Raw genomic sequence first — 25,212 nt, forward strand, 5'->3', positions numbered from 1 at the left:
GTGTGAAAGCAGCCTAACAGGTTTTCTTCTAATGCCCCTTACACACGGTCGGACTTTGTTCGGACATTCCGACAACAAAATCCTAGGATTTTTTCCGACGGATGTTGGCTCAAACTTGTCTTGCATACACACGGTCACACAAAGTTGTCGGAAAATCCGATCGTTCTGAACGCGGTGACGTAAAACACGTACGTCGGGACTATAAACGGGGCAGCGGCCAATAGCTTTCATCTCTATTTATTCTGAGCATGCGTGGCACTTTGTCCGTCGGATTTGTGTACACACGATCGGAATTTCCGACAACGGATTTTGTTGTCGGAAAATTTTATCTCCTGCTCTCCAACTTTGTGTGTCGGAAAATCCGATGGAAAATGTCCGATGGAGCCCACACACGGTCGGAATTTCCGACAACACAATCCGATCGGACATTTTCCATCGGAAAATCCGACCGTGTGTACGGGGCATAAGATTGCCCTGTGTTTGGCTCCATCCATCTTCCCATCAACTCTCACCAGCTTCCCTGTCCCTGCTGAAGAAAAGCATCCCCACAACATGATGCTGCCACCACCATGTTTAAAGGTGGGGTTGGTGTATTCAGGGTGATTTGCATTGTTAGTTTTCCTCCACACATAGCATTTTGCTTTTAGGCCAAAAAGTAAAATTTTGGTCTCATCTGACCAGAGCACCTTCTTCCACATGTTTGCTGTTTCCCCCACTTGGCTTCTCACAAACGGGACTTCTTATTGATTTCTTTCTCAATGGCTTTTTTCCTGCCACTCTTCCATAAAGTCCAGATTTGTGGAGTGCACAACTAATAGTTGTCCTGTGAACAGATTCTCCCACCTGAGCTGTGGATCTTTGCATCTCCTCTAGAGTTACCATGGGCCTCTTGGCTGCTTCTTTGATTAATGCTCTTCTTGCCCGGCCTGTCAGTTTAGGTGGACGGCCATGTCTTGGTAGGTTTGCAGTTGTGCCATACTCTTTCCATTTTTGGGTGATGGATTGAATAGTGCTTCGTGAGATGTTCAAAGCTTGGGATATTTTTTATAACCTAACCCTGGTTTAAACTTCTCTACAACTTTATCCCTAATCTGTCTGGTGTGTTCCTTGGCCTTCACGATGCTGTTTGTTCACTAAGGTTCTCTAACAAACCTCTGAGGGCTTCACAGAACAGCTGTATTTATACTAGGTCTGCAACTAACGATTATTTTCATAATCGATTAGTTGGGTGATTTGTTGTTTTGATTAATCGGATAATAACCTTAAAAAAAGTGTGGTGTATAATTTAGTTAATATGAAAAGTAAAAAAAAAAGGCAATTCATTCTTAAATATCTATAATCAATGGTACTGTAAATATAAACAACCAACAATATAGTTAGGTAGCAAAATCTCTAATCCACTCTAAGAATAACAGACAGAGATATACTGTATATACTGTTAGAGGTTGAATCTGGTCAATATCATCAGACTCAGATCACATTTTTTTATTCAAAGAAAAAAAAATTAAAGACTGTTTTGCCGATTTTCAGACAGAACTGTAATATATGTACGACAGACTCCCTTGTCATAGGCAGGTGGCTTGATAAAAGCTCCCTGCGCCTGTCGTCACTTATGCTGTCCATACAAAAACAATGTCTTCCTTAAAAAAAAATTCATGTTAAGAACGTTCGTTCGATTTTCTAATTGTTAGTGAGGTCAAATCGATGCTCGTTTTTGACCAAGGTGATGGGAAAATCCAAAGAGACAAAACCAAAAACTTCTTGGTCAAAGAAATTTTCAGACAGTGTATGTGGCTTTCGTTCAGAAATTACATTACATTAAAACTGAATGTTAAAAGCAAGTGAAATTTTCAAATGACATTCTTTCATTCAGCGAAAGTACAAAGAATTTTCGTATTTTCTTGTTCTTGTTCGAAAACCGATATGTGTATGGCCAGCGTAAGGCTCGGTTCACACCTATGCTACACCGATGCTATTCACACCTATGCTGCAATTTACATTTTGCATTTTTTCTGCTTTTTTTTCTGCCAGATTGTTGTTGGGCAGATTAAATAACGCAAATAGCTGCAAAAACACACTACATGGTTTTCTGCAGCTTTTCCATTGAAGTCTATTGAACCAAACAAGGAAAAAAAGCTTATTGAAAAAAGTCCCTGACCCTTTCCAAATACGCAATGGTTTCTCACAGAGCAGCCCTGATTCTTCTCTTCTGGGGTCCCCCGCCGACGCTTCTGGCTCCTCCTGCCTTCAGAGTGCCCCAATAGCAAACTGCAAAGTATAGTATAGAGTTCCCTTTTAGCAAGGTAAAAAAAAAAACTTCTGCCTTTAGAACCACTCACGTCCTGCCCAGGACTACATGTCCCATGAGTCATTGCTTCTCACATATTCACATTTAAAAGTTCTCAGGCACTTATTGACATGTATGGACGGTGTACTGAGCTGTATGTGTGCTTCACTGTATTTCCTGATATGTAAACAAGTAATGCATTCTGTATGCAGGCCAGCTAATCGGCTGACCGATTAATCAATTATGAAAATAGTTGACAACTATTTTCATAATCGATTAGTTGTCGATTAATCGATTAGTTGTTTCAGCCCTAATTTATACTGAGATTATATTACACACAGGTGGACTCTATTTATTATTAGGTGACTTCTGAAACAATTGGTTCAACTAGATTTTAGTTAGGGGTATCAGAGTAAAGGGGGCTGAATACAAATGCACGCCACACTTTTCAGATATTTTATTTGTAAAAGAAAATTGAAAATCATTTATCATTTTTCTTCCACTTCACAATTATGTGCCACTTTGTGTTGGTCTATCACATAAAATCCCAATAAAATACATTTATGTTTTTGGTTGTAACATAACAAAATGTGGAAAATTTCAAGGGTTATGAATACTTTTTCAAGGCTGTACGTAGAAGGGATTTTAACAAACTTTGTTGCGGATTGCTACCTTGTGTTATTTTGTGGAAATAGCTGTTTGTCTGTGTCCATGTGGAAAGTTAATTATAATGGGAGTAACTTTAGCTGTTGCCCTTGCAGGGTCCTAATGAGGGGAGGGCCAGGGTCTCCATTCCTTTTAGGGCCCTTTCACACTGGAGCGGTTTGCAGGCGCTGTTGCGCTAATAATAGCGCCTGCAAACCGACCCGAAAGTGCTGCTGCTGTCTCTCCAGTGTGAAAGCCCTCGGGGCTTTCACACTGGAGCAGTGCGCTAGCAGAACGGGAAAAGTCCTGCTAGCAGCATCTTTGGAGCGAAGGAGCGGAGTGTATACCGCTCCTTCACTGCTCCTGCCCATTGAAATCAATGGGACAGAGCGGCTATACCGCCGGCAAAGCGCCTCTGCAGAGGCGCTTTGCGGTGGTTTTTAACCCTTTCTCGGCCGCTAGCGGGGCGGTTACTGACGGTAAAGCGCCGCTTACAATAGCGGCACATTACCGCCGACGCCGCCCCCGCCCCAGTGTGAAAGGGCCCTTAGACATGATTTCCCTTTGGAAGTATCTCACCAAAAATGAAAATTTTTGTTGCAGGGGATGCCCAAATTTTGACTTGTATGTTAGTGCAGACTTCTGGGAAAATCAGTAAGCCAATCACACAAGCAGGAAATGACATTTGTGGTGGCCTTCTGTACAACGTTTGTGTACAGAACACCTCCAGGTTGCCATATTGCATTCTATTTTACAGAAAATGACAGCTGCAGAATGAAAAGGACAAGTGATTTTTATTAACATTCAATTACATTTGTGTATCAATAATATTTGCTGTATTATTATTATTATTATTATTTTTTTTTAATTTGCTATTTTTTTCCTCAAAACGATGAAGTTACCCTTTAAATTGTGTTCTCAGCCCTCATTTTGAGAGATGGATGTCATGTAAGTCGTTCTATTGACGATTTAATTGCATGTCAAATTTTCAAGAAGAAGTGTGTGAAGCTATAGATTCATTTAGCAAGCAGGAACGTTTAGTGTGTAAATGAAAGTAACAGGGGCAGACTTGACATCAAAGTAGGTGTAATAAAGGCTGCTGTTCTAGTTCTTCAAATGGCACCATATTACTTCTGTCATTACCTTCTTTAATGAGATTTGCAGCTGACTTTCAGGAGTTAATGTAATCTTTGTTTTGTCTTCACTTATTACTTGAGCTGGTTGAGTAAGTCCCACCAGAATTGCGTCTTGCTGTGAGTCCATTCTTCGTAGTGTGTTAAAAGTTCTCAGCAAGGAACATGTCAGCAGTGAGCTATGAAAACATGTATATGTGGGAGGCCTGCTCTCTTGTGTATGATCTCAGCCAGACTCATCTAGACTGTAATCCACATTACTTTCCTCTTGCTGCAGTTCCCAAGATAGGATAAGAAGCAGAGAGGCCGGAGTTCTTCTGTCTGCGTATATTGCTTCCATCAGGTTTCATTTATTTAGGCAGCATTATGAAGGGCAGTGCTACTTGTTGCACCCTTTGCTCACGTGTATGAAAAATATAATTTGTTGTGAATATACACATGTATCTATGTGACTCAGTGTATCTGTGTGCTCGTGCCTTATTTAAAAAATGAATACATAAAAATAGTTCAACATGACTTTTCCATTATCTGTTTTTTCTTTTTAAATTGTAAAGTAAACCTACATTTATAAAAAAAACTTTCTGATTTAAATTTAACCCAAAAGGGGAAGCTCTGCTTGTTCGCACCCTCCGCTGGCACATTTGCCACTTTTTGGAGGGGAGGGGGAGTGGGTACCTGGTTTTGACAGGTACCCGCTCCTACTTTCGGGTAGCGATCTCTGAGTATGTCCGGCTCCTCCTCCTGATCCCCGCTGCCTTCTGGGACACATACAGCAGGTGCCGGGACCATTCAGAAAGCACAGTGTGTCTTACGCATGTGCAGTAGGAAACCAGCTGTGAAGCCTTCAGGCTTCACTGCCGGTTTCCCTTAGTGAAGATGCCTGTGCCCGAAGCCGATTGAATAATTGGCTCGGGGGGCCGAAATCGCTTGATCCCTGGACAGGTAAGTGTCCTTATATTAAAAGTCAGAAGCTACAATATTTGTATTTGTAGCTGTTGGCTTTTCATTTTTTTTTTTTGCCCAGACTGTAAGTCCACTTCCTGTTTTGAAAAAAAAACATTCCCCTCTGGATGATCTATGTACATTGCAGGGATTTTAACAAACTTTGTTGCAGATTCCTTCCTTTTGTTATTGTGAAGAAATAGCAATTTATCTGTGTCCATGCACAAAGTGAATCCAATGGGAGTGGTTTTTTAATGATCAGTCAACTGCTGTACTTGCAAGGCTTTAATGAGGAATGTGACAAGGTCTGCATCCCTTTAGATGTGATTTACCTTAGAGAATATCTCACAAAATATGTCATTTTTTGTTGCAGGGGATGCCCATATTCTTATTTGTATATTAGGGCAAACTTCTGGGAAAATCATTAGCAAGAAATTACATTTCTGGGGGATGTTCCATACACCATCTGTGTACAGAATGCCTCCAGGTAGCCATATTGCATTTTACAGAAAGTTACAATGCTGCAGATTAAAAAAGATTATTTTGAATAACATTCGGTTGGCATATGACTTGTGTAGCAATTGTACAGTATCTCACAAAAGTGAGTACACCCCTCACATTTTTGTAAATATTTTATTATATCTTTTTATGTGACAACACTGAATAAATGGCACTTTGCTAAATGCTACACTTTGCTAGTGAGTGTACAGCTTGTATAACAGTGTAAATTTGCTGTCCCCTCAAAATAACTCAACACACAACCATTAATGTCTAAACCGCTGGCAACAAAAGTGAGTACACCCCTAAGTGAAAATGTTCAAATTGAGCCCAAAGTGTCAATATTTTGTGTGGCCACCAATATTTTCCAGCACTGCCTTAACCCTCTTGGGCATGGAGTTCACCAGAGCTTCACAGGTTGCCACTGGAGTCCTCTTCCACTCCTCCATGACAACATAATGGAGCTGGTGGATGTTAGAGACCTTGCACTCCTCCACGTTTTGTTTGAGAGTGCCCCACAGATGCTCAATAGGGTTTAGCTCTGGAGACCTGCTTGGCCACTCCATCACCTTTAGCAAGGCAGTGGTCGTCTTGGAGGTGTGTTTGGGGTCATTCTCATCTTGGAATACTGCTCTGCGGCCCAGCCTCCAAAGGGAGGGGATCATGCTCTGCTTCAGTATATCACAGTACATGTTGGCATTCATGGTTCCCTCAATGAACTGTAACTCCCCAGTGCCGGCAGCACTCATGCAGCCCCAGACCATGACACTCCAACCACCATGCTTGACTCTAGGCAAGACACACTTGTCTTTGTTCTCCTCACCTGGTTGCCGCCACACACGCTTGACACCATCTGAACCCAATAATTTTATCTTGGTCTCATCAGACCACAGGACATGGTTCCAGTAATCCATGTCCTTAGTCTGCTTGTCTGTAGCAAACTGTTTGCAGGCTTTCTTGTGCATCATCTTTAGGAGAAGCTTCCTTCTGAGATGACAGCCATGCAGACCAATTTGATGTAGTGTGCGGCATATGGTCTGAGCACTGACAGGCTGACCCCCCACCCCTTCAACCTCTGCAGCAACGCTGGCAGCACTCATATGTCTATTTCCCAAAGACAACCTCTGAATATGATGCTGAGCATGTACACTCAACTTCTTTGGTTGACCATGGCAAGGCCTGTTCCGAGTGGAACCTGTCCTGTTAAACCGCTGTAAGCAATGGGGGGAAAAGCGAAATTAGGACTTTAATTGGGACGCAAGGCAAAGTTTGCGCCCCCATCCTTAATATCATGAAAAAGAGGGGGGAGGTTGGGACTTTGAATGAGGTGCACATGATGCAGCCCAATCACACTCACAAAGGTGCAAACATATGTATGTTTATTAAGGACCAATTAACAACATGGCATAAAAACGCATTGCATGCATTGAACATAAAATAGTCGCATATAGACAATAAATCAATGTATATACAACCATGGGACATGGGTAGGTACAATTATGCATCTTAATCCCCCAAACAAGATAAAAGTCATGTGAAGTAAAAAACATCTGAAAATTGGTCAATGTGTGTTTGATGCATCAAAGGTAGGCCCGACGCTACGTTTCATGGACTTCAATCCACTCTTCAGGAGCCAGATGCATCTAAATTCTATAAAAGATGTATAAAAGCAATATAGTTTCATGGGTCTAACAAAATCAGCAGAAAAAGGAGGAAATTTGGGCATAATGGGCCATGCCAAAAAAGGTTCATACCCCAGTATGAAAATTTTCAGCCAACGATTTCCTCTTCAGCAGAAGTGATAATAGCGGCTGAACAGTCACTTGACCACTTCTGCGGGTGGTGGAAGGGGGTCCCACCTCCCTCCCGCCACTGCCTTTCCCAGGCTCTGCCTTCCGATAGGGTAGTCCAGGAGCGATGAGGAACTGACATTGTTCCTCCCGCTCCGTAACCTCGGAAACAGGAAGTGACGACTATGTCGTCACTTCTGGTTCTGCCTCTTTGTTTATTTGGCCATTAGCGGCCAGGAAAGCAGCCAATCAGACCGATTTGTGTCTGATCGGCTGCATTGGAGGTCAGAGGAGAGATTTGGAATCTAATAGACCCCAGATCTCTCCATAAAGAAGGCCTGTCGTGGCCCATGTATAATATAAATAACAAAAAATTGTAAAACACCCCCGTCCTCCCGTGCTTACGCACAAATGTGAACGCATAGGTTACTCTTGCATGCATATGTAAACTGATCGCACCACACGTGAGGTATTGTCGCAAACTTTAGAGTGAGAGCACAACCATTCTAGCACCAGATCTCCCGTTTATCTCTAAGCTGGTAACCTGTAAAGGCGTTTAACCACTTACAGGCCACCTGCCGCAGTTTTACGTTGGCTGTTTGAAGGAGGATATCGTTGTTACGGCAGCAGCTTGCTGCCATAACCCCGGTATTCTCTTCTTCAGCGGGCGGTCCGCTACAAGATAAAAGTGGTCTCTGCGGCGGATTCGCCGCAAGATCACTTTTATAGGCCCCTCCCGCCCCGGTGCCCTCCGTCGTTTACCGGAGCCGTCAGCAGCAGCGGAGGCGATTGCATCCTGTCTCCTGTTAGGTATGGAGACGAGTGAGGGGAAGATGGCCCCCACCCGTCTCCATAACAATGCAGGGCGGAAGCGACGTCAAAACGTCTCTTCCGCCCACAGCTCTTAAAGGGCCATTTTTTTTAAATGACAATTTTTTTTTATTGCATTTTAGTGTAAATATGAGATCTGAGGTCTTTTTGACCCCAGATCTCATATTTAAGAGGTCTTGTCATGCTTTTTTTTCTATTACAAGGGATGTTTACATTCCTTGTAATAGAAATAAAAGTGACTTTTTTTTTTAATGTGTAAAAATAAAAGGTAAATAAATGAGAACATTTTTTTTTTTTTTAAACGTACCCCGTCCCCACGAGCTCGCATGCAGAAGCGAACGCATACGTGAGTAGCACCCGCATATGAAAACAGTGTTCAAACCACACATGTGAGGTATCGCCGCGATCAGTAGACCGCTGCACAAATATGGTGTGACAGAAAGTATTGCAACAACTGCCATTTTATTCTCTAGGGCAGTGATGACGAACCTTGGCACCCCAGATGTTTTGGAACTAGATTTTCCATGATGCTCAACTACACTGCAGAGTGCATGAGCATCAAGGTTCGCCATCACTGCTCTAGGGTGTTAGAAAAAAATGTATAATGTTTCGGAGTTCTAAGTAATTTTCTAGCAAAAGAAACTGTTTTTTAATTTGTAAACAACAAATCTCAGAAAGAGGCTCGGTCCTTAAATGGTTACAGTGTCACCTATGGAGAATTTTAAGTACCATAGTTTGGCGCTATTCCATGGACACAATTTTAAAGCGTGACATGTTGGGTATCTATTTACTCAGCGTAACATCATATTTTACAAAAAAAAATATTGTGTTTGCGTACAAAAAATCTAAGTTAAGTGTATTTTCTTCCCAAAAATTGCGTTTGAAAAACGGTTACTTAAATACCATGTGAAATAGAAAATTGCAACACCCATCATTTTATTCTATAGGACTATATATTTTATATATATATATATATATATAATGTATGTGTGATGTGTGTATGTTTGGGGTGCTAAGTAATTTTCTAGCCAAAAAAAAGTAGATTTTTATATGTAGAAGAAAAGTGTCAAAATTGTCCCGGATGGGAAGTGGTTAAGCTTTTTTATGAATAGGAAACGTGTCACAATGGGTTCAATTTAGTGGGTGGGTCAAGGGTTGATCCAATTCCTCAGTCTTTTATATAACTTCTCAAGCTGGTTCCTGTCACATGACATGACAAAGGGGCGTCCCCCGAAACATGTAGTCAAGACAACTTGTGACCTTGCAGGTAACGTGGCACTCCTGAATGACTTTTATTTTGGAACTTACAAAACTCTTTAAAGTTTCCGCCAAAGTCACAAAGAAAGAAATTACTTCCTTGCAACTTTTGTGATTTTAACATTGCAGTCTATGGCACTCATATCGCAAAGAAAGATGCAGAAAAGTAGTGCAGGAACTGATTTTTTTTTTTTTTTTGTCACTGCGAATTAAGACGGTTCACGGAAAGTTGCATGAGAAGTCGCAGCAGCGTGAACCAGAGCTTAAAGTAGAAGGGGCGACTGCACAATAACTCACCTGTTATGTATTGCTTCCGTATTTCTCTGATTCTCCCCAAATACATCATCTAACAAATCTTTTAGATTCCTATTCTTCTATGTGATCACTTGACTGCAAAGTTCTGATGCCCCAGCTCAATCCTTTCTCCCTATTGTGGCTGTTGGGTGTGAGCTGTCTCCTGGCCAACAATGCCCTCCCAACGCCTTGGAGCTATGAACGCCAGTGGGATGATGCCACGTCTCTCTAGAATAAGGTAGTCTTATTGACTCTCCTCAGCACAAAGACTAGCCAGAGATTTGCAGTCACATAACCACATAGAGAAACTCAAAAAAAAAAAGGGAATTTAGAAAGTGATTTATTGGAAAATGTATGCAGGGAGGATCAAAGTAAAGGAGAAGCAACATATAAGAGGTGGGTTATTGTGTAGTCTTTCCTTACATTTTGAATGTACTGACCTTTTGATGTCAAACAGCATATACAGTAGTCCAGCTAAGTGACCAGGTAAAGTATACTTTGTGATGCAGCTTCTGACCCTGGTCTTGTACACAAGAGAGCTCTTACCACAGAGGATAATGGCTGGTTTGGGTGCATGTGCCTGGAATGGTCATTATATTTTCTATAGTCTGACTACTGGCATGCATGAGGAACTGGGAGACAGTATGCATGAAGACAGGCTACTGCACAATGTAAACACTGCCTGACTGCCAGGAAGCTAAACAGACAGAGGAAGCTATTGTCTGCATCTCAGGTTGTCCTATCTATTTACAGCTTCTCCTGTTTTGATTTTTTTTTTTTTTGTAAGTAAAATTGCAATTCTAGAAATCTTCTTTCTGCTTTTTTTTTTTTTTTTAAAAACATTTTTTTTTTTTTTTTTTTTGAAAGCTGGGTTTCTGTTTACATGTATACATATTTTTAAAATTAATGCTCGTACTTGTATTTCTACAGAGGCAAGATTCCACACCAGGAGCTTGAGGCATTATTTACTGGAAAGACTGGCGACTTCAACAGTGAAAAGTTTTCTGCTACTTGGTACCTAATAGACAACCATTCAACTGTGAGGTATGTGATGGACTGTTCTCTAAGTATTCCCCATTGTTTCTGACAGTCAGAATTATACAGTGGATATAAAAAGTCTACACGCCCCTGTTAAAATGTCAGGTTTCTGTGATGTAAAAAAAATGAGACAAAGCTAAGTCATTTCAGAACTTTTTCCACCTTTTAATGTGACCTATAAACTGTACAACTCAATTGCAAAACAAACCGAAATCTTTTGGGGGGGAGTGAAAATAAAAACTGAAATAATGTTGTTGCAAAAGTGTGCACGCCCTCTGATAATTGGGGGTGTAGATGTGTTCAGAATTAAACAGTCACATTCAAACATATGTTAAACAGGAGTCAGCACACACCTGCCATCATTTAAAGTCCCTCTGATTAACCCCAAATAAAGCTCAGCTGCTCTAGTAGGTCTTTCCTGACATTTTCTTAGTCGCATCCTACAGCAAAAGCCATGGTCTGCAGAGAGCTTCAAAAGCATCAGAGGGATATCATTGTTAAAAAGTATAAGTCAGGAGAAGAGTACAAAAGAATTTCCAAGGCATTAGATATACCAGGGAACACAGTGAAGACAGTCATCATCAAGTGGAGAAAATATGGCACAACAGTGACATTACCAAGAACTGGACACCCCTCCAAAATTGATGAAAAGACGAGAAGAAAACTGGTCAGGGAAGCTACCAAGAGGCCTACAGCAACATTAAAGGAGCTGCAAGAATATCTGGCAAGTACTGGCTGTATGGTACATGTGACAACCATCTCCTGTATTCTTCATATGTCTGGGCTATGGGGTAGAGTGACAAGACGTAAGCCTTTTCTTTTGAAGGAAAACATCCAAACCTGGATAAATTTAGCAAAAGCACATCTGAAGTCTCCCAAAAGCATGTGGGAAAATGTGTTATTGTCTGATGAAAACAAGGTTGAACTTTTTGGCCATAATTCCAAAAGATATGTTTGGCGCAAAAATAACACTGCACATCACCAAAAGAACACCATACACACAGTAAAGCATGGTGGTGGCAGCATCATGCTTTGAAGCTGTTTTTCTTCAGCTGGAACAGGGGCCTTTAGCCAAGGTAGAGGGAATTATGAACAGTTCCAAATATCAGTCAAAACCTTCAGGCTTCTGCTAGAAAGCTGAACATGAAGAGGAACTTCATCATTCAGCATGAAAACGATCCAAAGCATACATCCAAATCAACAAAGGAATGGCTTCACTAGAAAAAGTTTTAAAGTTTTGGAATGGCCAAGCCAGAGCTCAGACCTGAATCTGATTTGAAAATCTGTGGGGTGATCTGAAGAGGGCTGTGCACAGGAGATGTCCTCGTAATTTGACAGATTCGGAGTGTTTTTGCAAAGAAGAGTGGGCAAATATTGCCAAGTCAGGATGTGGCATGCTGATAGACTCATACCCAAAAAGACTGACTACTGTAATAAAAATCAAAAGGTGCTTCAACAAAGTATTAGTTTAAGGGTGTGCACACTTATGCAGCCATTTTTTTAATATTTTTTTTATTTTTACTTTTCTCTACCTAAAAGATTTCAGTTTGTTGTTCAACAGAGTTGTACAGTTTATATGTCACAGCTATTCCAGGCTATTTTATTTGGTTATCCTGCCAGTAACACATTTGGTTGACTAACTGTACTGTCCAAATAGGGGAGCAGCATTGTCACCCTAGGACAGGAACTGTTGAAAGAGTACTGAAAACCTACCGATCTCCATAAAATAGGGGAGAGATGTTCTGTATTCCACAGAAGAGACCTGGGCAGTATAATACTGCTTGAGAAAATGTTAGAGAGTGCAAAAGACACAGGATTGCCCTGGATTTCTGTCAGGCTCAATAGGTATTTTTTGCACTTATCTAACAGATAAAACAAAACACTTAAACTGTATATTTAAAAGAATGAAAGAAAGGAAATGATAGAATGCTATTGTTTGGGTTTATATACACACACTGGAATTATCTGACACAGCTTGTTTGGTACATTTAGGCCTAAATGACAGTTTGGGGCACCAGGCCTCAGAGGTAACTCAGTTGGACCAGTCAAAACCTGTCTACACCTGAGCTATGTAACGCACCATATTTAAAGTGTTTGTTACCACAACACTTCATATTCCTGATATGTGCCTGCTGTACATGTACTTGTTTGAGAAAGTATCCTATTCTGTTGCGTTGCTTCCTTTATGTGAAATCATTGATGTTTCTACTAGTCCCCTTGCTTTCCTATTAAAACTGACCACACTAAGCAGGAGAAAACATGGTTAGTTCTCTAGCTATGCTGGGAACTCAGTGTACTCTCCTCCAATGATCAGACTTGTCCTGACACAACCCGCTGCACAGCCTTTCACTGGGAAGGTCAGTGTGCTGTTGCTTCTCCTCCCCCTGCTCTTATGCATCTGAGAACATAGGGAATGTGATCTTGTATAAAAAATGGAAAAAGGGTGTTTATAATGTTTATTTTTTATTTTTATATCAATACAAACAAATGTTTTTCATTTCATTTTTGTTTTAAACTGAATGGGTTATTTTACAAGTGATCGTTTACAATCGGCTTTGGATTAGCGTTATTCTCTTTACACTGTTCAGACTTTAAAGCAGTCTAGGAGGGATGAAAAGTGGAATCCAAGTTTGCATGGACATCTTTTATTTTAGTGTTTGATCCTTTTTAATGTCTCTTTCTAAAAGCAGAGAAACTGTTGGCTGAGCTTGTAATTGGACCACACCATGAGTGCAGAATGAGGCTCAATGTTCACAGTTTACTTTTGAACTATACATGTGCTAAACTGAGTACGGTATAATAATTTTTGGCAAACACCATTTCTTTTCCTTAAGAATAGCTTCATTCACTGTCTAGACTCAAACTAAAGTGCTTGTGACAGACTCCTGATTTTACCTTCATTCTGTGTGAAAGTAAGTGTAAAGCCGGCCATAGATGGATCGAAATTTGGCTGTTTCAGCAGGGACCAGACGAGTTTTGATCCATCTATGAGCAAGCTGGTTGTACTGAAGTACCTCTATTGATGATTTCTGTTCACCCAGCCTGTCAGGTTTTTTTTGTTTTTTTTTGTACAATCAGTGCTGGCGGCCATAGCTGCCAGCATTGATCATTGTATTCTGATAGCTGGGAAATGACCCACTGTCAGAATACAATAGCACAGGGAGAGAGATTCCCACATCAACACTGACTGTGATGGGAGGAATTGAGCAATGTTTTTTTATTCAACCATGGTTGAAAGAAAGAAAATTGCATAATCTATGGATGGCCCAAGCACAATGCCCAGGAGTAAATAGTCTATAGACACCCAGGCAGAAATGGAACATTGTTTTAGAGATTGTTTGTTTTTCTGGAGAAAGATTTTGATACTGTTATGTGAGCTGCATGAGAAGTCTTTTTGTTTGTATCCCACTCCAGCTCACACACTGTTGGATTCACACTCCACATAGAACGCAGTGCTTTCTCTAATGTCGCCACCTCAGTCATGATCAACCGCTACTTTGAAGAGGCCTTGTTTTTCTCAGCATGGCCTTCTTGCATTAAAATGTGACCTGGGGTCTATTGTCTGGCTTGTTCGTACCAGAACTGTTTTTCTTTCATTGGCAGAAGTCAATATAGCTTGTAGAGCGTTGATGTAGCACAAATGCAAGTCAGAAGGAACTGGGGATGAAATGTACCTGTAAATAAACCCTGAAAGATCACAGAAGTGTTTCAAACTGATCTCAAATGCAGACTAAAGGAGCTCACACAATCCATTAGGCTGCCCATAGATTAGTCATCCTTTTTTTTTTTTTTTTTTTTCATTCAGCCTGCAGGCCAAACAAAATAAATGTATTCCTCCATCAATACAAGCAAGGTGGATGGAAGAATCCACCCTGCTGTGCCATTGTACTGTGACAGTGGGACTCCTCTGCTGTCAGAATACACTCCTCTGCTGTCAGAATACACTCCTCTGCTGTCAGAATACACTCATCAGCGGTTGCAACTTTCTGACGTTCCTGCAGATCGACTTTTGTCAAGCAGAATGGCCATAGAAGGAATTTGAAAAAACAAATGCAGCAACCACATCTAATGACTGGTAAGCTGCAATATATTACATTTTTGGTTTAGGGTTTAAAGTGATTGTACATTTTTTTTTTTTTCTGTAATCGTTTTATACTTGCCTGCCCCGAACCTCCTCTCTTCTGGTCCCCCACCGGCACTCCTGGCTCCTCCCCCCTGGTGAGTGCCCCCATAGAAAGCCTCTTCCACTGTTTTGTCCCTATTGGGGCATAGGACATATATTAACTTTGTCCTATGTTGTTAGGTACTTCCTTAGCCAAAACAAGTGGTGGCAAGTGGAATGCAGCAGGATGGGATGCTGTCATGCCCCTCTACCTCTGCATTCTTTTTGGTACTGCTTTTTGCAGGTAAGTGCTCCAAGCTGAGACAAGTGGCTGTTATGAAGTGCCTGTCGCCTTCCTACCTTTGTTGTCGGGTGACTGTGGAGTGGTAGGTGGATAGTGTGACATGTGGGGTGCTTGGTTCCCAGTCCAACCTCATAGTTAGGCTTAGAAATCACATACTGTGGTAACATGGCACAAAATGCTCCATATAAAGAAAAAAGTTCAGTGCGCTACTCAAATAATAATGTGAATATAAAGAAATGAAAAAATTATAGTTCATATGGAAAATGATGGTATCATAAACCGGAGGTGTGATTCCTCTTTAAATCTTCAGTAAATCTTCTATGGATCTTCTAAGACAATGCAGAAATAGGAAAAGGGGGCTGCTTACCAGATTTGATGGATCCCCACCACAGAGATCATACGAGCCTGAACAAACTCCTCTCGGGGTCAGGAACAGCTGGTCTTTGAGTAGAGACAGACTTGCCTCCACGCCTGGTAGTTGAAATTTCAGAGGCGGCAATCAGGAACACTCTCCTCCATTAGCTGCTCTAGCAAGACCACTCGTAGCAGGAAATAGTATATTTTAAAAGAAAAAGAGGCGCTTCATTGTGCAGTAGTTTAAAATGCTTTAATCCATGAATGGACAACTGACATCAAAGCATTGGCACGGTAAAACACTGTAGCAATTAAAAAACACAGCCGAAGCCGATCAGCCGAGAGTGTGGTGACGTCAGGTCCTCTGGCTCCACCCAACGTACGTTTCTCCTAAACAGGCATCGACTAAAAACCATCATTATTACCATGAAAGAAATGTATTGTAAAGAATTAAAAAAGATGAAATAAAACCATATACAGTAATACCTTGGATTACGAGCATAATTTATTCCAGAAGAATGTTTGTAATCCAAAGCCCCCATATATCCAAACAAGTTTCCCCATAGGAAATAATGGAAACTCAGATAATCCGTTTCACAGCCACTGCTTGTCTATGCAGTACCGCATGTGGCCAGAGGTGCGGGGGCGCCGGAGACAGACACTCGGGAACGGAGTGTCTCCGGCGCCCCTGCACGTCTAGTGAAATGCGGTACTGCACACCCCAGAGGCTTGAATCCTGAATCTCGCAAAGAAAGCCAAGATTTTTTTTTTTAAAAAGGTTCGTATTGCGAAAAGCTCATAAACCTTGTTACTCGCAATCCGAGGTTCCACTGTATCATGATGCTAAGGTTTTCTAGAATCGGCATGTTCATGGCCTACTTGTTTCTATTAATGTGTCATTATTGATGAATTTGCAACCATTATGAAGTCTGTAACAGTTTGGGCCCATTTTTTGACATGGTATAATGCACACTGCATTATTACAGTTTCATGTAAACTACTACTGGTAAACTGATGTTTAGGAGCATTTTTTTCAGCTGCCCCTGAAATCTCCTCTATGTTATCTTCACAGTACATTTACACAGGGCCCTTTATAGTCATTTCTAGGCAGTTGAGTTTAGAAGAATTTTTTGGAAAGCAAAATGCGTTCAGGACGGACGTTCAGAGTAATTTGAAATTCCAAAAGCCTGTAACACCTTGTAAACACAGTAACTGGCTTTTAGCTGCGTTTTGTTAACAGCCGTTTTTAATTTGACTACTTGAAAAAAATAAAATAAAAAAAAAAAAAAAACGCTTCTACATGCAAACGCGGCTAAACGAGGCATGTAAACACGGCAAAACGCACGCTTTTAACCACTTCCCGACCGCCGCATGACTATGTACGTCCTAAGTTTGAACGGGGGATATCGTTGTTATGGCAGCAGCTAGCTGCCATAACCCCGGTATCCCCGTTTTCGTGCGGCGGCCGGCTTTCAGATAAAAGTGGTCCCTGTGGCGGATTCGCCGCGAGATCACTTTTATCGGTGGCGGGAGAGGGCCCCCCCCCTCCCGCCGCGATCCGGTGCCCTCCGCCGCTTACCGGAGCCGTCGGTAGCGGCGGAGGCGATCGCGTCCTCTGCCGTGGTGTGTATAGAGACGAGTGAGGCCAAGATGGCGCTCACTCGTCTCCATGACACTGCTGGGCGGAAGCGACGTCAAAACGTCACTTCCGTCCACGCCTCTTAAAGGCATATTTTTTCAAATGTCATTTTTCTAAATGACTTTTTTTTTTTTATTGCATTTTAGTGTAAATATGAGATCTGAGGTCTTTTTGACCCCAGATCTCATATTTAAGAGGTCCTGCCATGCTTTTTTCTATTACAAGGGATGTTTATATTCCTTGTAATAGAAATAAAAGCGCGCAGAAGCGAACGCATACGCGAGTAGCGCCCGCATATGAAAACGGTGGTCAAACCACACATGTGAGGTATCGCCGCGACCGGTAGAGCGAGAGCAATAATTCTAGCCCTAGACCTCCTCTGTAGCGCAAAATATGCAACCTGTAGAATTTTTTAAACGTCGCCTATGGAGATTTTTGAGGGTAAAAGTTTGACGCCATTCCACGAGCGGGCGCAATTTTCAAGCATGACATGTTGGGTATCAATTTACTCGGCGTAACATTATATTTCACAATATAAAAAAAAATTGGGATAACTTTACTGTTGTTTTATTTTTTTATTCAAAAAAGTGAATTTTTTCCAAAAAAAGTGCGCTTATAAGACCGCTGCGCAAATACGGTGCAAAAAAAAGTATTGCAATGACCGCCATTGTATTCTCTAGGGTGTTTGAAGAAAAACCATATATAATGTTTGGGGGTTCTAAGTAATTTTCTAGCAGAAAAACCTGTTTTAAACATGTAAACACCTAAAATCCAAAACGAGGCTGGTCTTAAAGTGGTTAAAAACGTTGTTTACTATCTGTCAAGTTAATTCGTTCAGGAGAGGTTGTAAAACGTACCGTGTACATGAATGGACAACTGACATCAAAGCATTGGCAGGGTAAAACACCGTAGCAATTAAAAAACACAGCCGATGCCGAAGCCGATCAACTGAGAGTGTGGTGACGTCAGGTCCTCTGGCTCCACCCAACGTACGTTTCTCCTAAACAGGTATCGACTGGCCTCCTCTCCCAGTCGATGCCTGTTTAGGAGAAACGTACGTTGGGTGGAGCCAGAGGACCTGACGTCACCACACTCTCGGCTGATCGGCTTTGGCATTGGCTGTGTTTTTTAATTGCTACGGTGTTTTACCCTGCCAATGCTTTGATGTCAGTTGTCCATTCATGGATTAAAGCATTTTAAACTACTGCACAATGAAGCGCCTCTTTTTCTTTTAAAATATACTATTTCCTGCTACGAGTGGTCTTGCTAGAGCAGCTAATGGAGGAGAGTGTTCCTGATTGCCGCCTCTGAAATTTCAACTACCAGGCGTGGAGGGAAGTCTGTCTCTACTCAAAGACCAGCTGTTCCTGACCCCGAGAGGAGTTTGTTCAGGCTCGTATGATCTCTGCGTTGGGGATCCATCAAATCTGGTAAGCAGCCCCCTTTTCCTATTTCTGCACTGTCTTAGAAGATCCATAGAAGATTTACTGAAGATTTAAAGAGGAATCACACCTCCAGTTTATGATACCATCATTTTTTCATATTCACATTATTATTTGAGTAGTGCACTGAACTTTTTTTCTTTATATTGTATAAAACCTCATGTTCAAGGTTTTTTAGTTGCAGCACTCAGGATTATTTATGTTTCATATATTTGCGATTTTGTGTGTGTTTTTTTATGCACTTTTAAAATAGATTTTCACTAATTTAAATTTCACATTGGTTTATCACAGTTGGGGGTAGCGCGGAACGTTTACCATACATTGTCCCATAGTAAAAAATACTCCATGTACTTGTTCCATTTGGGACAGAACAGGAAAAAATGGGGGTGGGGGTGGAAATCTCTCTAAATTCAGGGCTAGGCTTCATGTACATGGGATGTTTTACAACCTCTCCTGAACGAATTAACTTGACAGATAGTAAACAACGTTTTTAAAAGCGTCCGTTTTGCCGTGTTTACATGCCTCGTTTAGCCGCGTTTGCATGTAGAAGCGTTTTTTTTTTTTTTTTTTTTTTTTTATTTTATTTTTTTCAAGTAGTCAAATTAAAAACAGCTGTTAACAAAATGCAGCTAAAAGCCAGTTACTGTGTTTACAAGGTGTTACAGGCTTTTGGCATTTCAAATTACTCTGAACGTCCGTCCTGAACGCATTTTTTTGCTTTCCAAAAAATTCTTCTAAACTCAACTGCCTAGAAATGACTATAAAGGGCCCCGTGTAAATGTACTGTGAAGATAACATAGAGGAGAGTTCAGGGGCAGCTGAAAAAAATGCTCCTAAACATCAGTTTACCAGTAGTAGTTTACATGAAACTGTAATAATGCAGTGTGCATTATACCATGTCAAAAAATGGGCCCAAACTTTTACAGACTTCATAATGGTTGCAAATTCATTAATAATCACACATTAATAGAAACAAGTAGGCTATGAACATGCCGATTCTCGAAAACCTTAGCATAATACAGTGGAACCTCGTATTGCGAGTAACAAGGTTTACAAGATTTTTGCAATACGAACCTTTTTTAAAAAAAAATCTTGACTCTCTTTGCGAGAGTTGTCTCGCAAGTCGAGCAGGATTCAAGCCCCTGGGGTGTGCAGTACCGCATTTCGCCAGACGTGCGGGGGTGCCGGTGACGCTCAGAGACACTCCGTTCCCGAGTGTCTGAGTGTCTCTGGCGCCCCCGCACCTCTGGCCACATGTGGTACTGCATAGACAAGCAGTGGCTGTGGAACGGATTATCTGAGTTTCCATTATTTCCTATGGGGAAACTTGTTTGGATATATGAGGGCTTTGGATTACAAACATTCTTCTGGAATAAATTATGCTCATAATCCAAGGTATTACTTTATATGGTTTTATTTAATCTTTTTTAATTCTTTACATTACATTTCTTTTCATGGTAATAATGATGGTTTTTTTAACAAACCTGACTACACGTGTCTTTTTTTTTTTTTTTACTTTTAAAAAAATATTACAAAATAAAGTAAACAAACATATTCTACTAGTACGATGATGAAAGATGTATTAGGTCAAGAAACCCCAGAATAGCTCATTCAGCATATGGAGTTGTTATAAATAACTGGTGTTTATAATTGAAGCACATGCAATGTATTTTACTCCTGCCATCTGTTTTACAGCTGTGCATATCACCTTTTCACTCTCATGCCCTGAACTTAACCTGGGGGAGGTTGAACCTGAAGGTATTCTTGGGCACTCATGTTTTGGTTTGCTTGCAGCATGTTTTTTCCTTTTAGGAAATGTCCTACTTCACAACCTAAAATCTGCTTTCCTGGCTTTAAGGTTGTGATGCATTTTCTGGAACAATTGATGAACCTCTGCACCTTCTACATTACAGTGCAATAGTTCAGTGTCCTACATTGTACTGAATTCTGCAAAATCATTGATACAAGTCAATGACACTCATATACTTGTGTGTACTATATATTGCAGCTTACCATTCCTTAGATGTGGTGGCTACATTAGTTTTCTTTTTTAGGCCCCCCCCCCTCTTGTTTTCACTTAGTGTTCTGGCCAGTATAACATCATCCTGCCTAAACTTTGGATGAATGAGCACAGGGGCACCTTTTGAACAGCAGCATTGTCCATCTAGGGGGAGTGGCATGTTAGATGTTCTAGCAGATTTAAGCCAAACTCCAGCAGTTACACAAGCAGTTATAGCAACAGTTTTTTTTCTTTGGGATAAAGGTTTTTACATGCATTAATAAATAAAAGCTGCCATTCATTTTTTTTTTTTTAATTAAGAAAAAATACAAAAACTAGTGCCTCTTTACCTGTTTTATCTATCTTAGTGAAGGGAAAAAAAATGACATTTCTGTGCAAAAAAAAATTGATTTAAAACACTTAGTCATGGACTGCATTTATCGTTATCCTACACAATCAGTTAACAATGGTTCTAAAGTAAAAAAAAAAAAAATGTATGCATTAACCACTTCCCACCCGAGCCAATTCTGGCACTCCTCTCCTATATGTAAAAGTCATCATTTTTTTCTAGGAAATTACTCAGAACCCCCAAACATTATATATGTTTTTTTTTTTAGCAGAGACCCTAGGGAATGGATTGGCGGTTGTTGCAGCTTTTTATGTCACACAGAATTTGTGCAGCGATTTTTTTTCAAACACTTTAAAAGAAAACAAAAAACAAAAAAAAAAAAGTTTCATGAATTAAAAAAAAACAAAAATACAGTAAAGTTAGCCCAATTTTTTTGTATAACGTGAAAGATAATGTTACACTAAGTAAATAGATACTGAACTTTTTAAAATTGCACACACTCGTGGAATGGCGCCAAACTTTGGTACTTAAAAATCTCAATAGGCGACGCTTTAAATATTTTTACAGGTTACCTGTTTAGAGTTACAGAGGAGGTCTTGGGCTCGAATTGTTGCTCTTGCTCTAAGGCACGCAGCAATACCTCACATGTGTGATTTGAACACGGTTTACATATGTGGTCGCGAGCATGCATATGCATTCGCTTCTGTTCCTATTACAAGTATGTAACATCCCTTGTAATAGGAATAGTGTGTGACAGGTCCTCTTTATGGAGAGTTGGGGGGTCTATAAGACCCCACATCTCTCCTTCAGGCTGGAAAGACCTTTCTAGCCGCGTCCCTGGCATTGTTTACTTCCGCCAACCTGGGGGTAATTTCATAACGTCGCGCCCGGGCCTCCGAGGGTCATAGGGTTGACTGTGGACCATCTGGTCACCAGAAATCTCTATGCTCGACTTCCGGCAGCGACCGATTCGTTCTCCGGCTCGTCAATTGCAGGGAAAGCATCGGAGGGGGCGTCCCCTCCAGCCGTCTGTAAGAATGATCAAGTGTCTCAACTGTCGCTATGATTGCTCTTACGGTGCAGGGAATCGCTGGCCGAAAAAATTATATCTGGATGTTGCCTATAGCTGCAGGCATCATTCAGCTATCCTCACTCAAAGTCCAGGACGTCATATGACATACCTTGGGCGGGAAATGGTTAAGGTTAAAACACCCCCCCCCCCATACACTTAACTTTCTCCTCTCACAATCCAGCGCTGTCCCGCCAGCACTGCCACTGGTTTCTCTTTCTGGACTCACAGGAGACGCAGGCTGCTGCTGTCAGTCAGAGCTTGTGATGGCGCACATAGCCTGGCTCAGAAGCATGCTCACACAGGTGCCCCCTCAGCATGCTGCTTGCTAAGGGGGCCCCCATAGGAAAGGAGGATGGGCACAGCACTGGCGGGGGCTCCAGAAGAGGAGGCAAGAGACCGCTCTAAGGCAGGTAAGTATAGCATCTTTTTTGTTTTAATTACAAATATATTTGCCTTTACAATCACTTTAAATTACCCTGGAGCTCCAGATATTGTAAATGTATCTGTGCAACCTTTTCTTAGGGATCTGTATGTATAGTTTCCCTACTAGGATTTACATTTTCTTGAACTATTTGGCCAACGATATGTGGACTGCCCTCCAAATTAAGATTCAGATGTTTGCAGTGAATGGTACTGTTAATGCTACAGCATACAAAGATGTTTTATACATTCATCTACCTCTTTCCCTTGTGGCCGAAGTTTGAGAAATGACCCTTTTTTCAGCATTGCTGTGCTCCTGTGCACAAACCCACATCCATAAAAAAGGGGTTCCTTTACAACAAATTCATCGAACCAAAGGGCCTGCGCAGAATCCTGATCTCAACCCTACTAATCACCTTTGGGATCAGTTTGAATGCTGACACCTGACCTTGCAAATTTTTTTTGGCTGATTGGATATACAATTCCACACACACTATAAAATCTTGTGGAAAGCCTTCCCAGAAAAAAGGAGAAGGGACCATTAATATCCATGATTTTGGAATGGCTTGTCCAATTTGCTCATATAGGTGTGATAAGTTTCAACAATCTTTTGGCCCTTCACAGAGTTGTCCTGTAGCCACTCCTTTGTTATCTTGACTGTGTGCTTAGGGTCATCAAGGATGTCTCTGTACATTGCTGCATTCATCTTTCCGTCGATGCTGAATAGTCTCCCAGTTCCTGCCACTGGAAAACATTCCCACAGCATGATGCTGGCACCACCATGCTTCACTGTAGGTATGTATTGGCCAGGTGATGAGCAGTCCCTGGTTTCCTCCAGACATACCACTTGCCATTCAGGCCAAAGAGTTCAATCTTTGTTTCATCAGACCAGAGAATTTTGTTTCTCATGGTCTGAGAGTCCGGGTGCCTTTTGGCAAACTCCAGGTGGGCTATCATGTGGCTTTTACTGAGGAGTGGCTTCTGTCTGGCCACTCTACCATACAGGCCTGATTGGTGGACTGCTGTGGAGATGGTTGTTCTTGAAGGTTCTCCTCTCTCAATAGAGAATTGCTGGCGCTATGTCAGAGTGACCATTGGTTTCTTGGTCACTTCCCTGACTAAGGCCCTTCTCCCCCGATCACTCAGTTTGGCCAGGGGGCCCTCTCTAGGAAGTCCTGGTGGTTCTAAACTTCTTCCATTTCTGGATGATGGAGGCCACTGTGCTCATTGGAACCTTTAATGCTGCAGAAATTTTTCTGTACCCTTCCCCAGATCTATGCCTTGATACAATCCTGTCTCGGAGGTCTATAGACAATTCCTTGGACTTCCTGGCCTTTTTTATGCTCTGACATGCACGGTTAACTGTGGAACCTTATAGACAGGTGTGTACCTTTCCAAATCATGTCCAATCAACTGAATTTACCACAGGTGGACTCTAATCAAGTTGTAGAAACATCTCAAGGATGATCAGTGGAAACAGGATGCACCTGAGCTCATTTTAAGTGTCATGGCAAAGGCTGTGGCTATGGGACAACTCTGTGAATGTCCTCGAGTGGCCCAGCCAAAGCCCAGAATTGAACATCTCTGGAGAGATCTGAAAATGGCTGTGCACCGAAGCTCCCCATCCAACCTGATGGAGCTTGAGAGGTCCTGCAAAGAAGAATGGGAGAAGCTGCCCAAAAATAGGTGTGCCAAGCTAGTAGCATCATACTCTAAAGGACTTGAGGCTGTAATTGGTGCCAAAGGTGCTTCAACAACATATTGAGCAAAGGCAGTGACTATGTACATATAATTTTTGTTCATTTTTTATTTTTAATAAATTTGCAAAGATTTCAAACAAACTTCTTTCACATTATGGGGTATAGTTTGTAGAATTTTGAGGAAAATAATGAATTTAAACCCATTTTGGAAAGGGGCTGTAAAATGTGGAAAAAGTGAAGCGCTGTGAATACTTTCCAGATTCACTGTATACCCTATTACAGGCATTTAAATATGATCAGTTCTGTATATGTTGTAGTGACATATGTTGTAATTTTTTTAATGAAAACTTATATATGTATATATGTATTCAGTTTTGAACAGCTGAAAATCGCAGCCAACAACCTACGAAAGCAAGCAAGCAAGAAGAATGAGGGGAATGTTGCCTATGTGAAAGGAGGTCTTAGCACATTCTTTGAGGCCCAAGATGCACTGGCAGGTAAGACTGTTCTGTTATCTCTTGTGGAACCAATAATTTGTTCTGGACACGCCAGAATCAATGTGCAATCATTTCTTTGTTTCAGATTTCATCAGCACAAACTGCCTCAATAGAAATCCCCCATAATTCCTTTTATCGTGAGGGCTTAGGCACATATCTAATAAGCCACAACCGATGTACAAGTCGTTTCTTAAGTTTACTGCCACAGCAATGCATTGTCTGAAATTGTGGTCCTATTGTGAGCAAGAGTGTAGCCACCCTCTCTTTCTCAACCCTGAAATGGATGAGGGACTATGAACTATAGGATGTGTACTAACATGCACGTGCTCGTTTCAAACACATATAAGTAAGTCTCGATTCACACTGGTGCGATGCGGGAACCACAGACATCGCATGTGATGTGCGGTGCGAATCACATGCGATGTCTGGCATTGCACCAGTGTGAACCGAGCCTAAGGAGGAAAAGGAGAGGTTCAGGAGCTCACAGATGACGTTACAAGGAGGCAGAAAAACGCAGTACGAAATAGAAATAATTTCATGAAAAATAGATTACAGGGCCATTAAGTAGTGGATGTGTATGGATTATTTTTGGAGAATAATGATATTGTTTAGTGTCACT

The 25,212-nt window shown here is 41.3% G+C and overlaps 1 protein-coding gene across 1 annotated transcript in view; it reads left to right on the forward strand.

Moving 5' to 3' along the window:
* Window positions 1–25,212, forward strand: part of EXOC2 (exocyst complex component 2) — a 357,767-nt gene that overhangs the window by 55,071 nt on the left and 277,484 nt on the right. The window contains exons 4-5 of the mRNA XM_073630963.1: window positions 10,608–10,721; window positions 24,469–24,593. Of these exons, the coding sequence (XP_073487064.1) occupies window positions 10,608–10,721; window positions 24,469–24,593 (239 nt within the window). The remainder of the gene's footprint in view (window positions 1–10,607; window positions 10,722–24,468; window positions 24,594–25,212) is intronic.

This window comes from Aquarana catesbeiana, linkage group LG05 (assembly GCF_042186555.1).
Source record: "Aquarana catesbeiana isolate 2022-GZ linkage group LG05, ASM4218655v1, whole genome shotgun sequence".
Classification (NCBI taxonomy): Eukaryota; Metazoa; Chordata; class Amphibia; order Anura; family Ranidae; genus Aquarana; species Aquarana catesbeiana.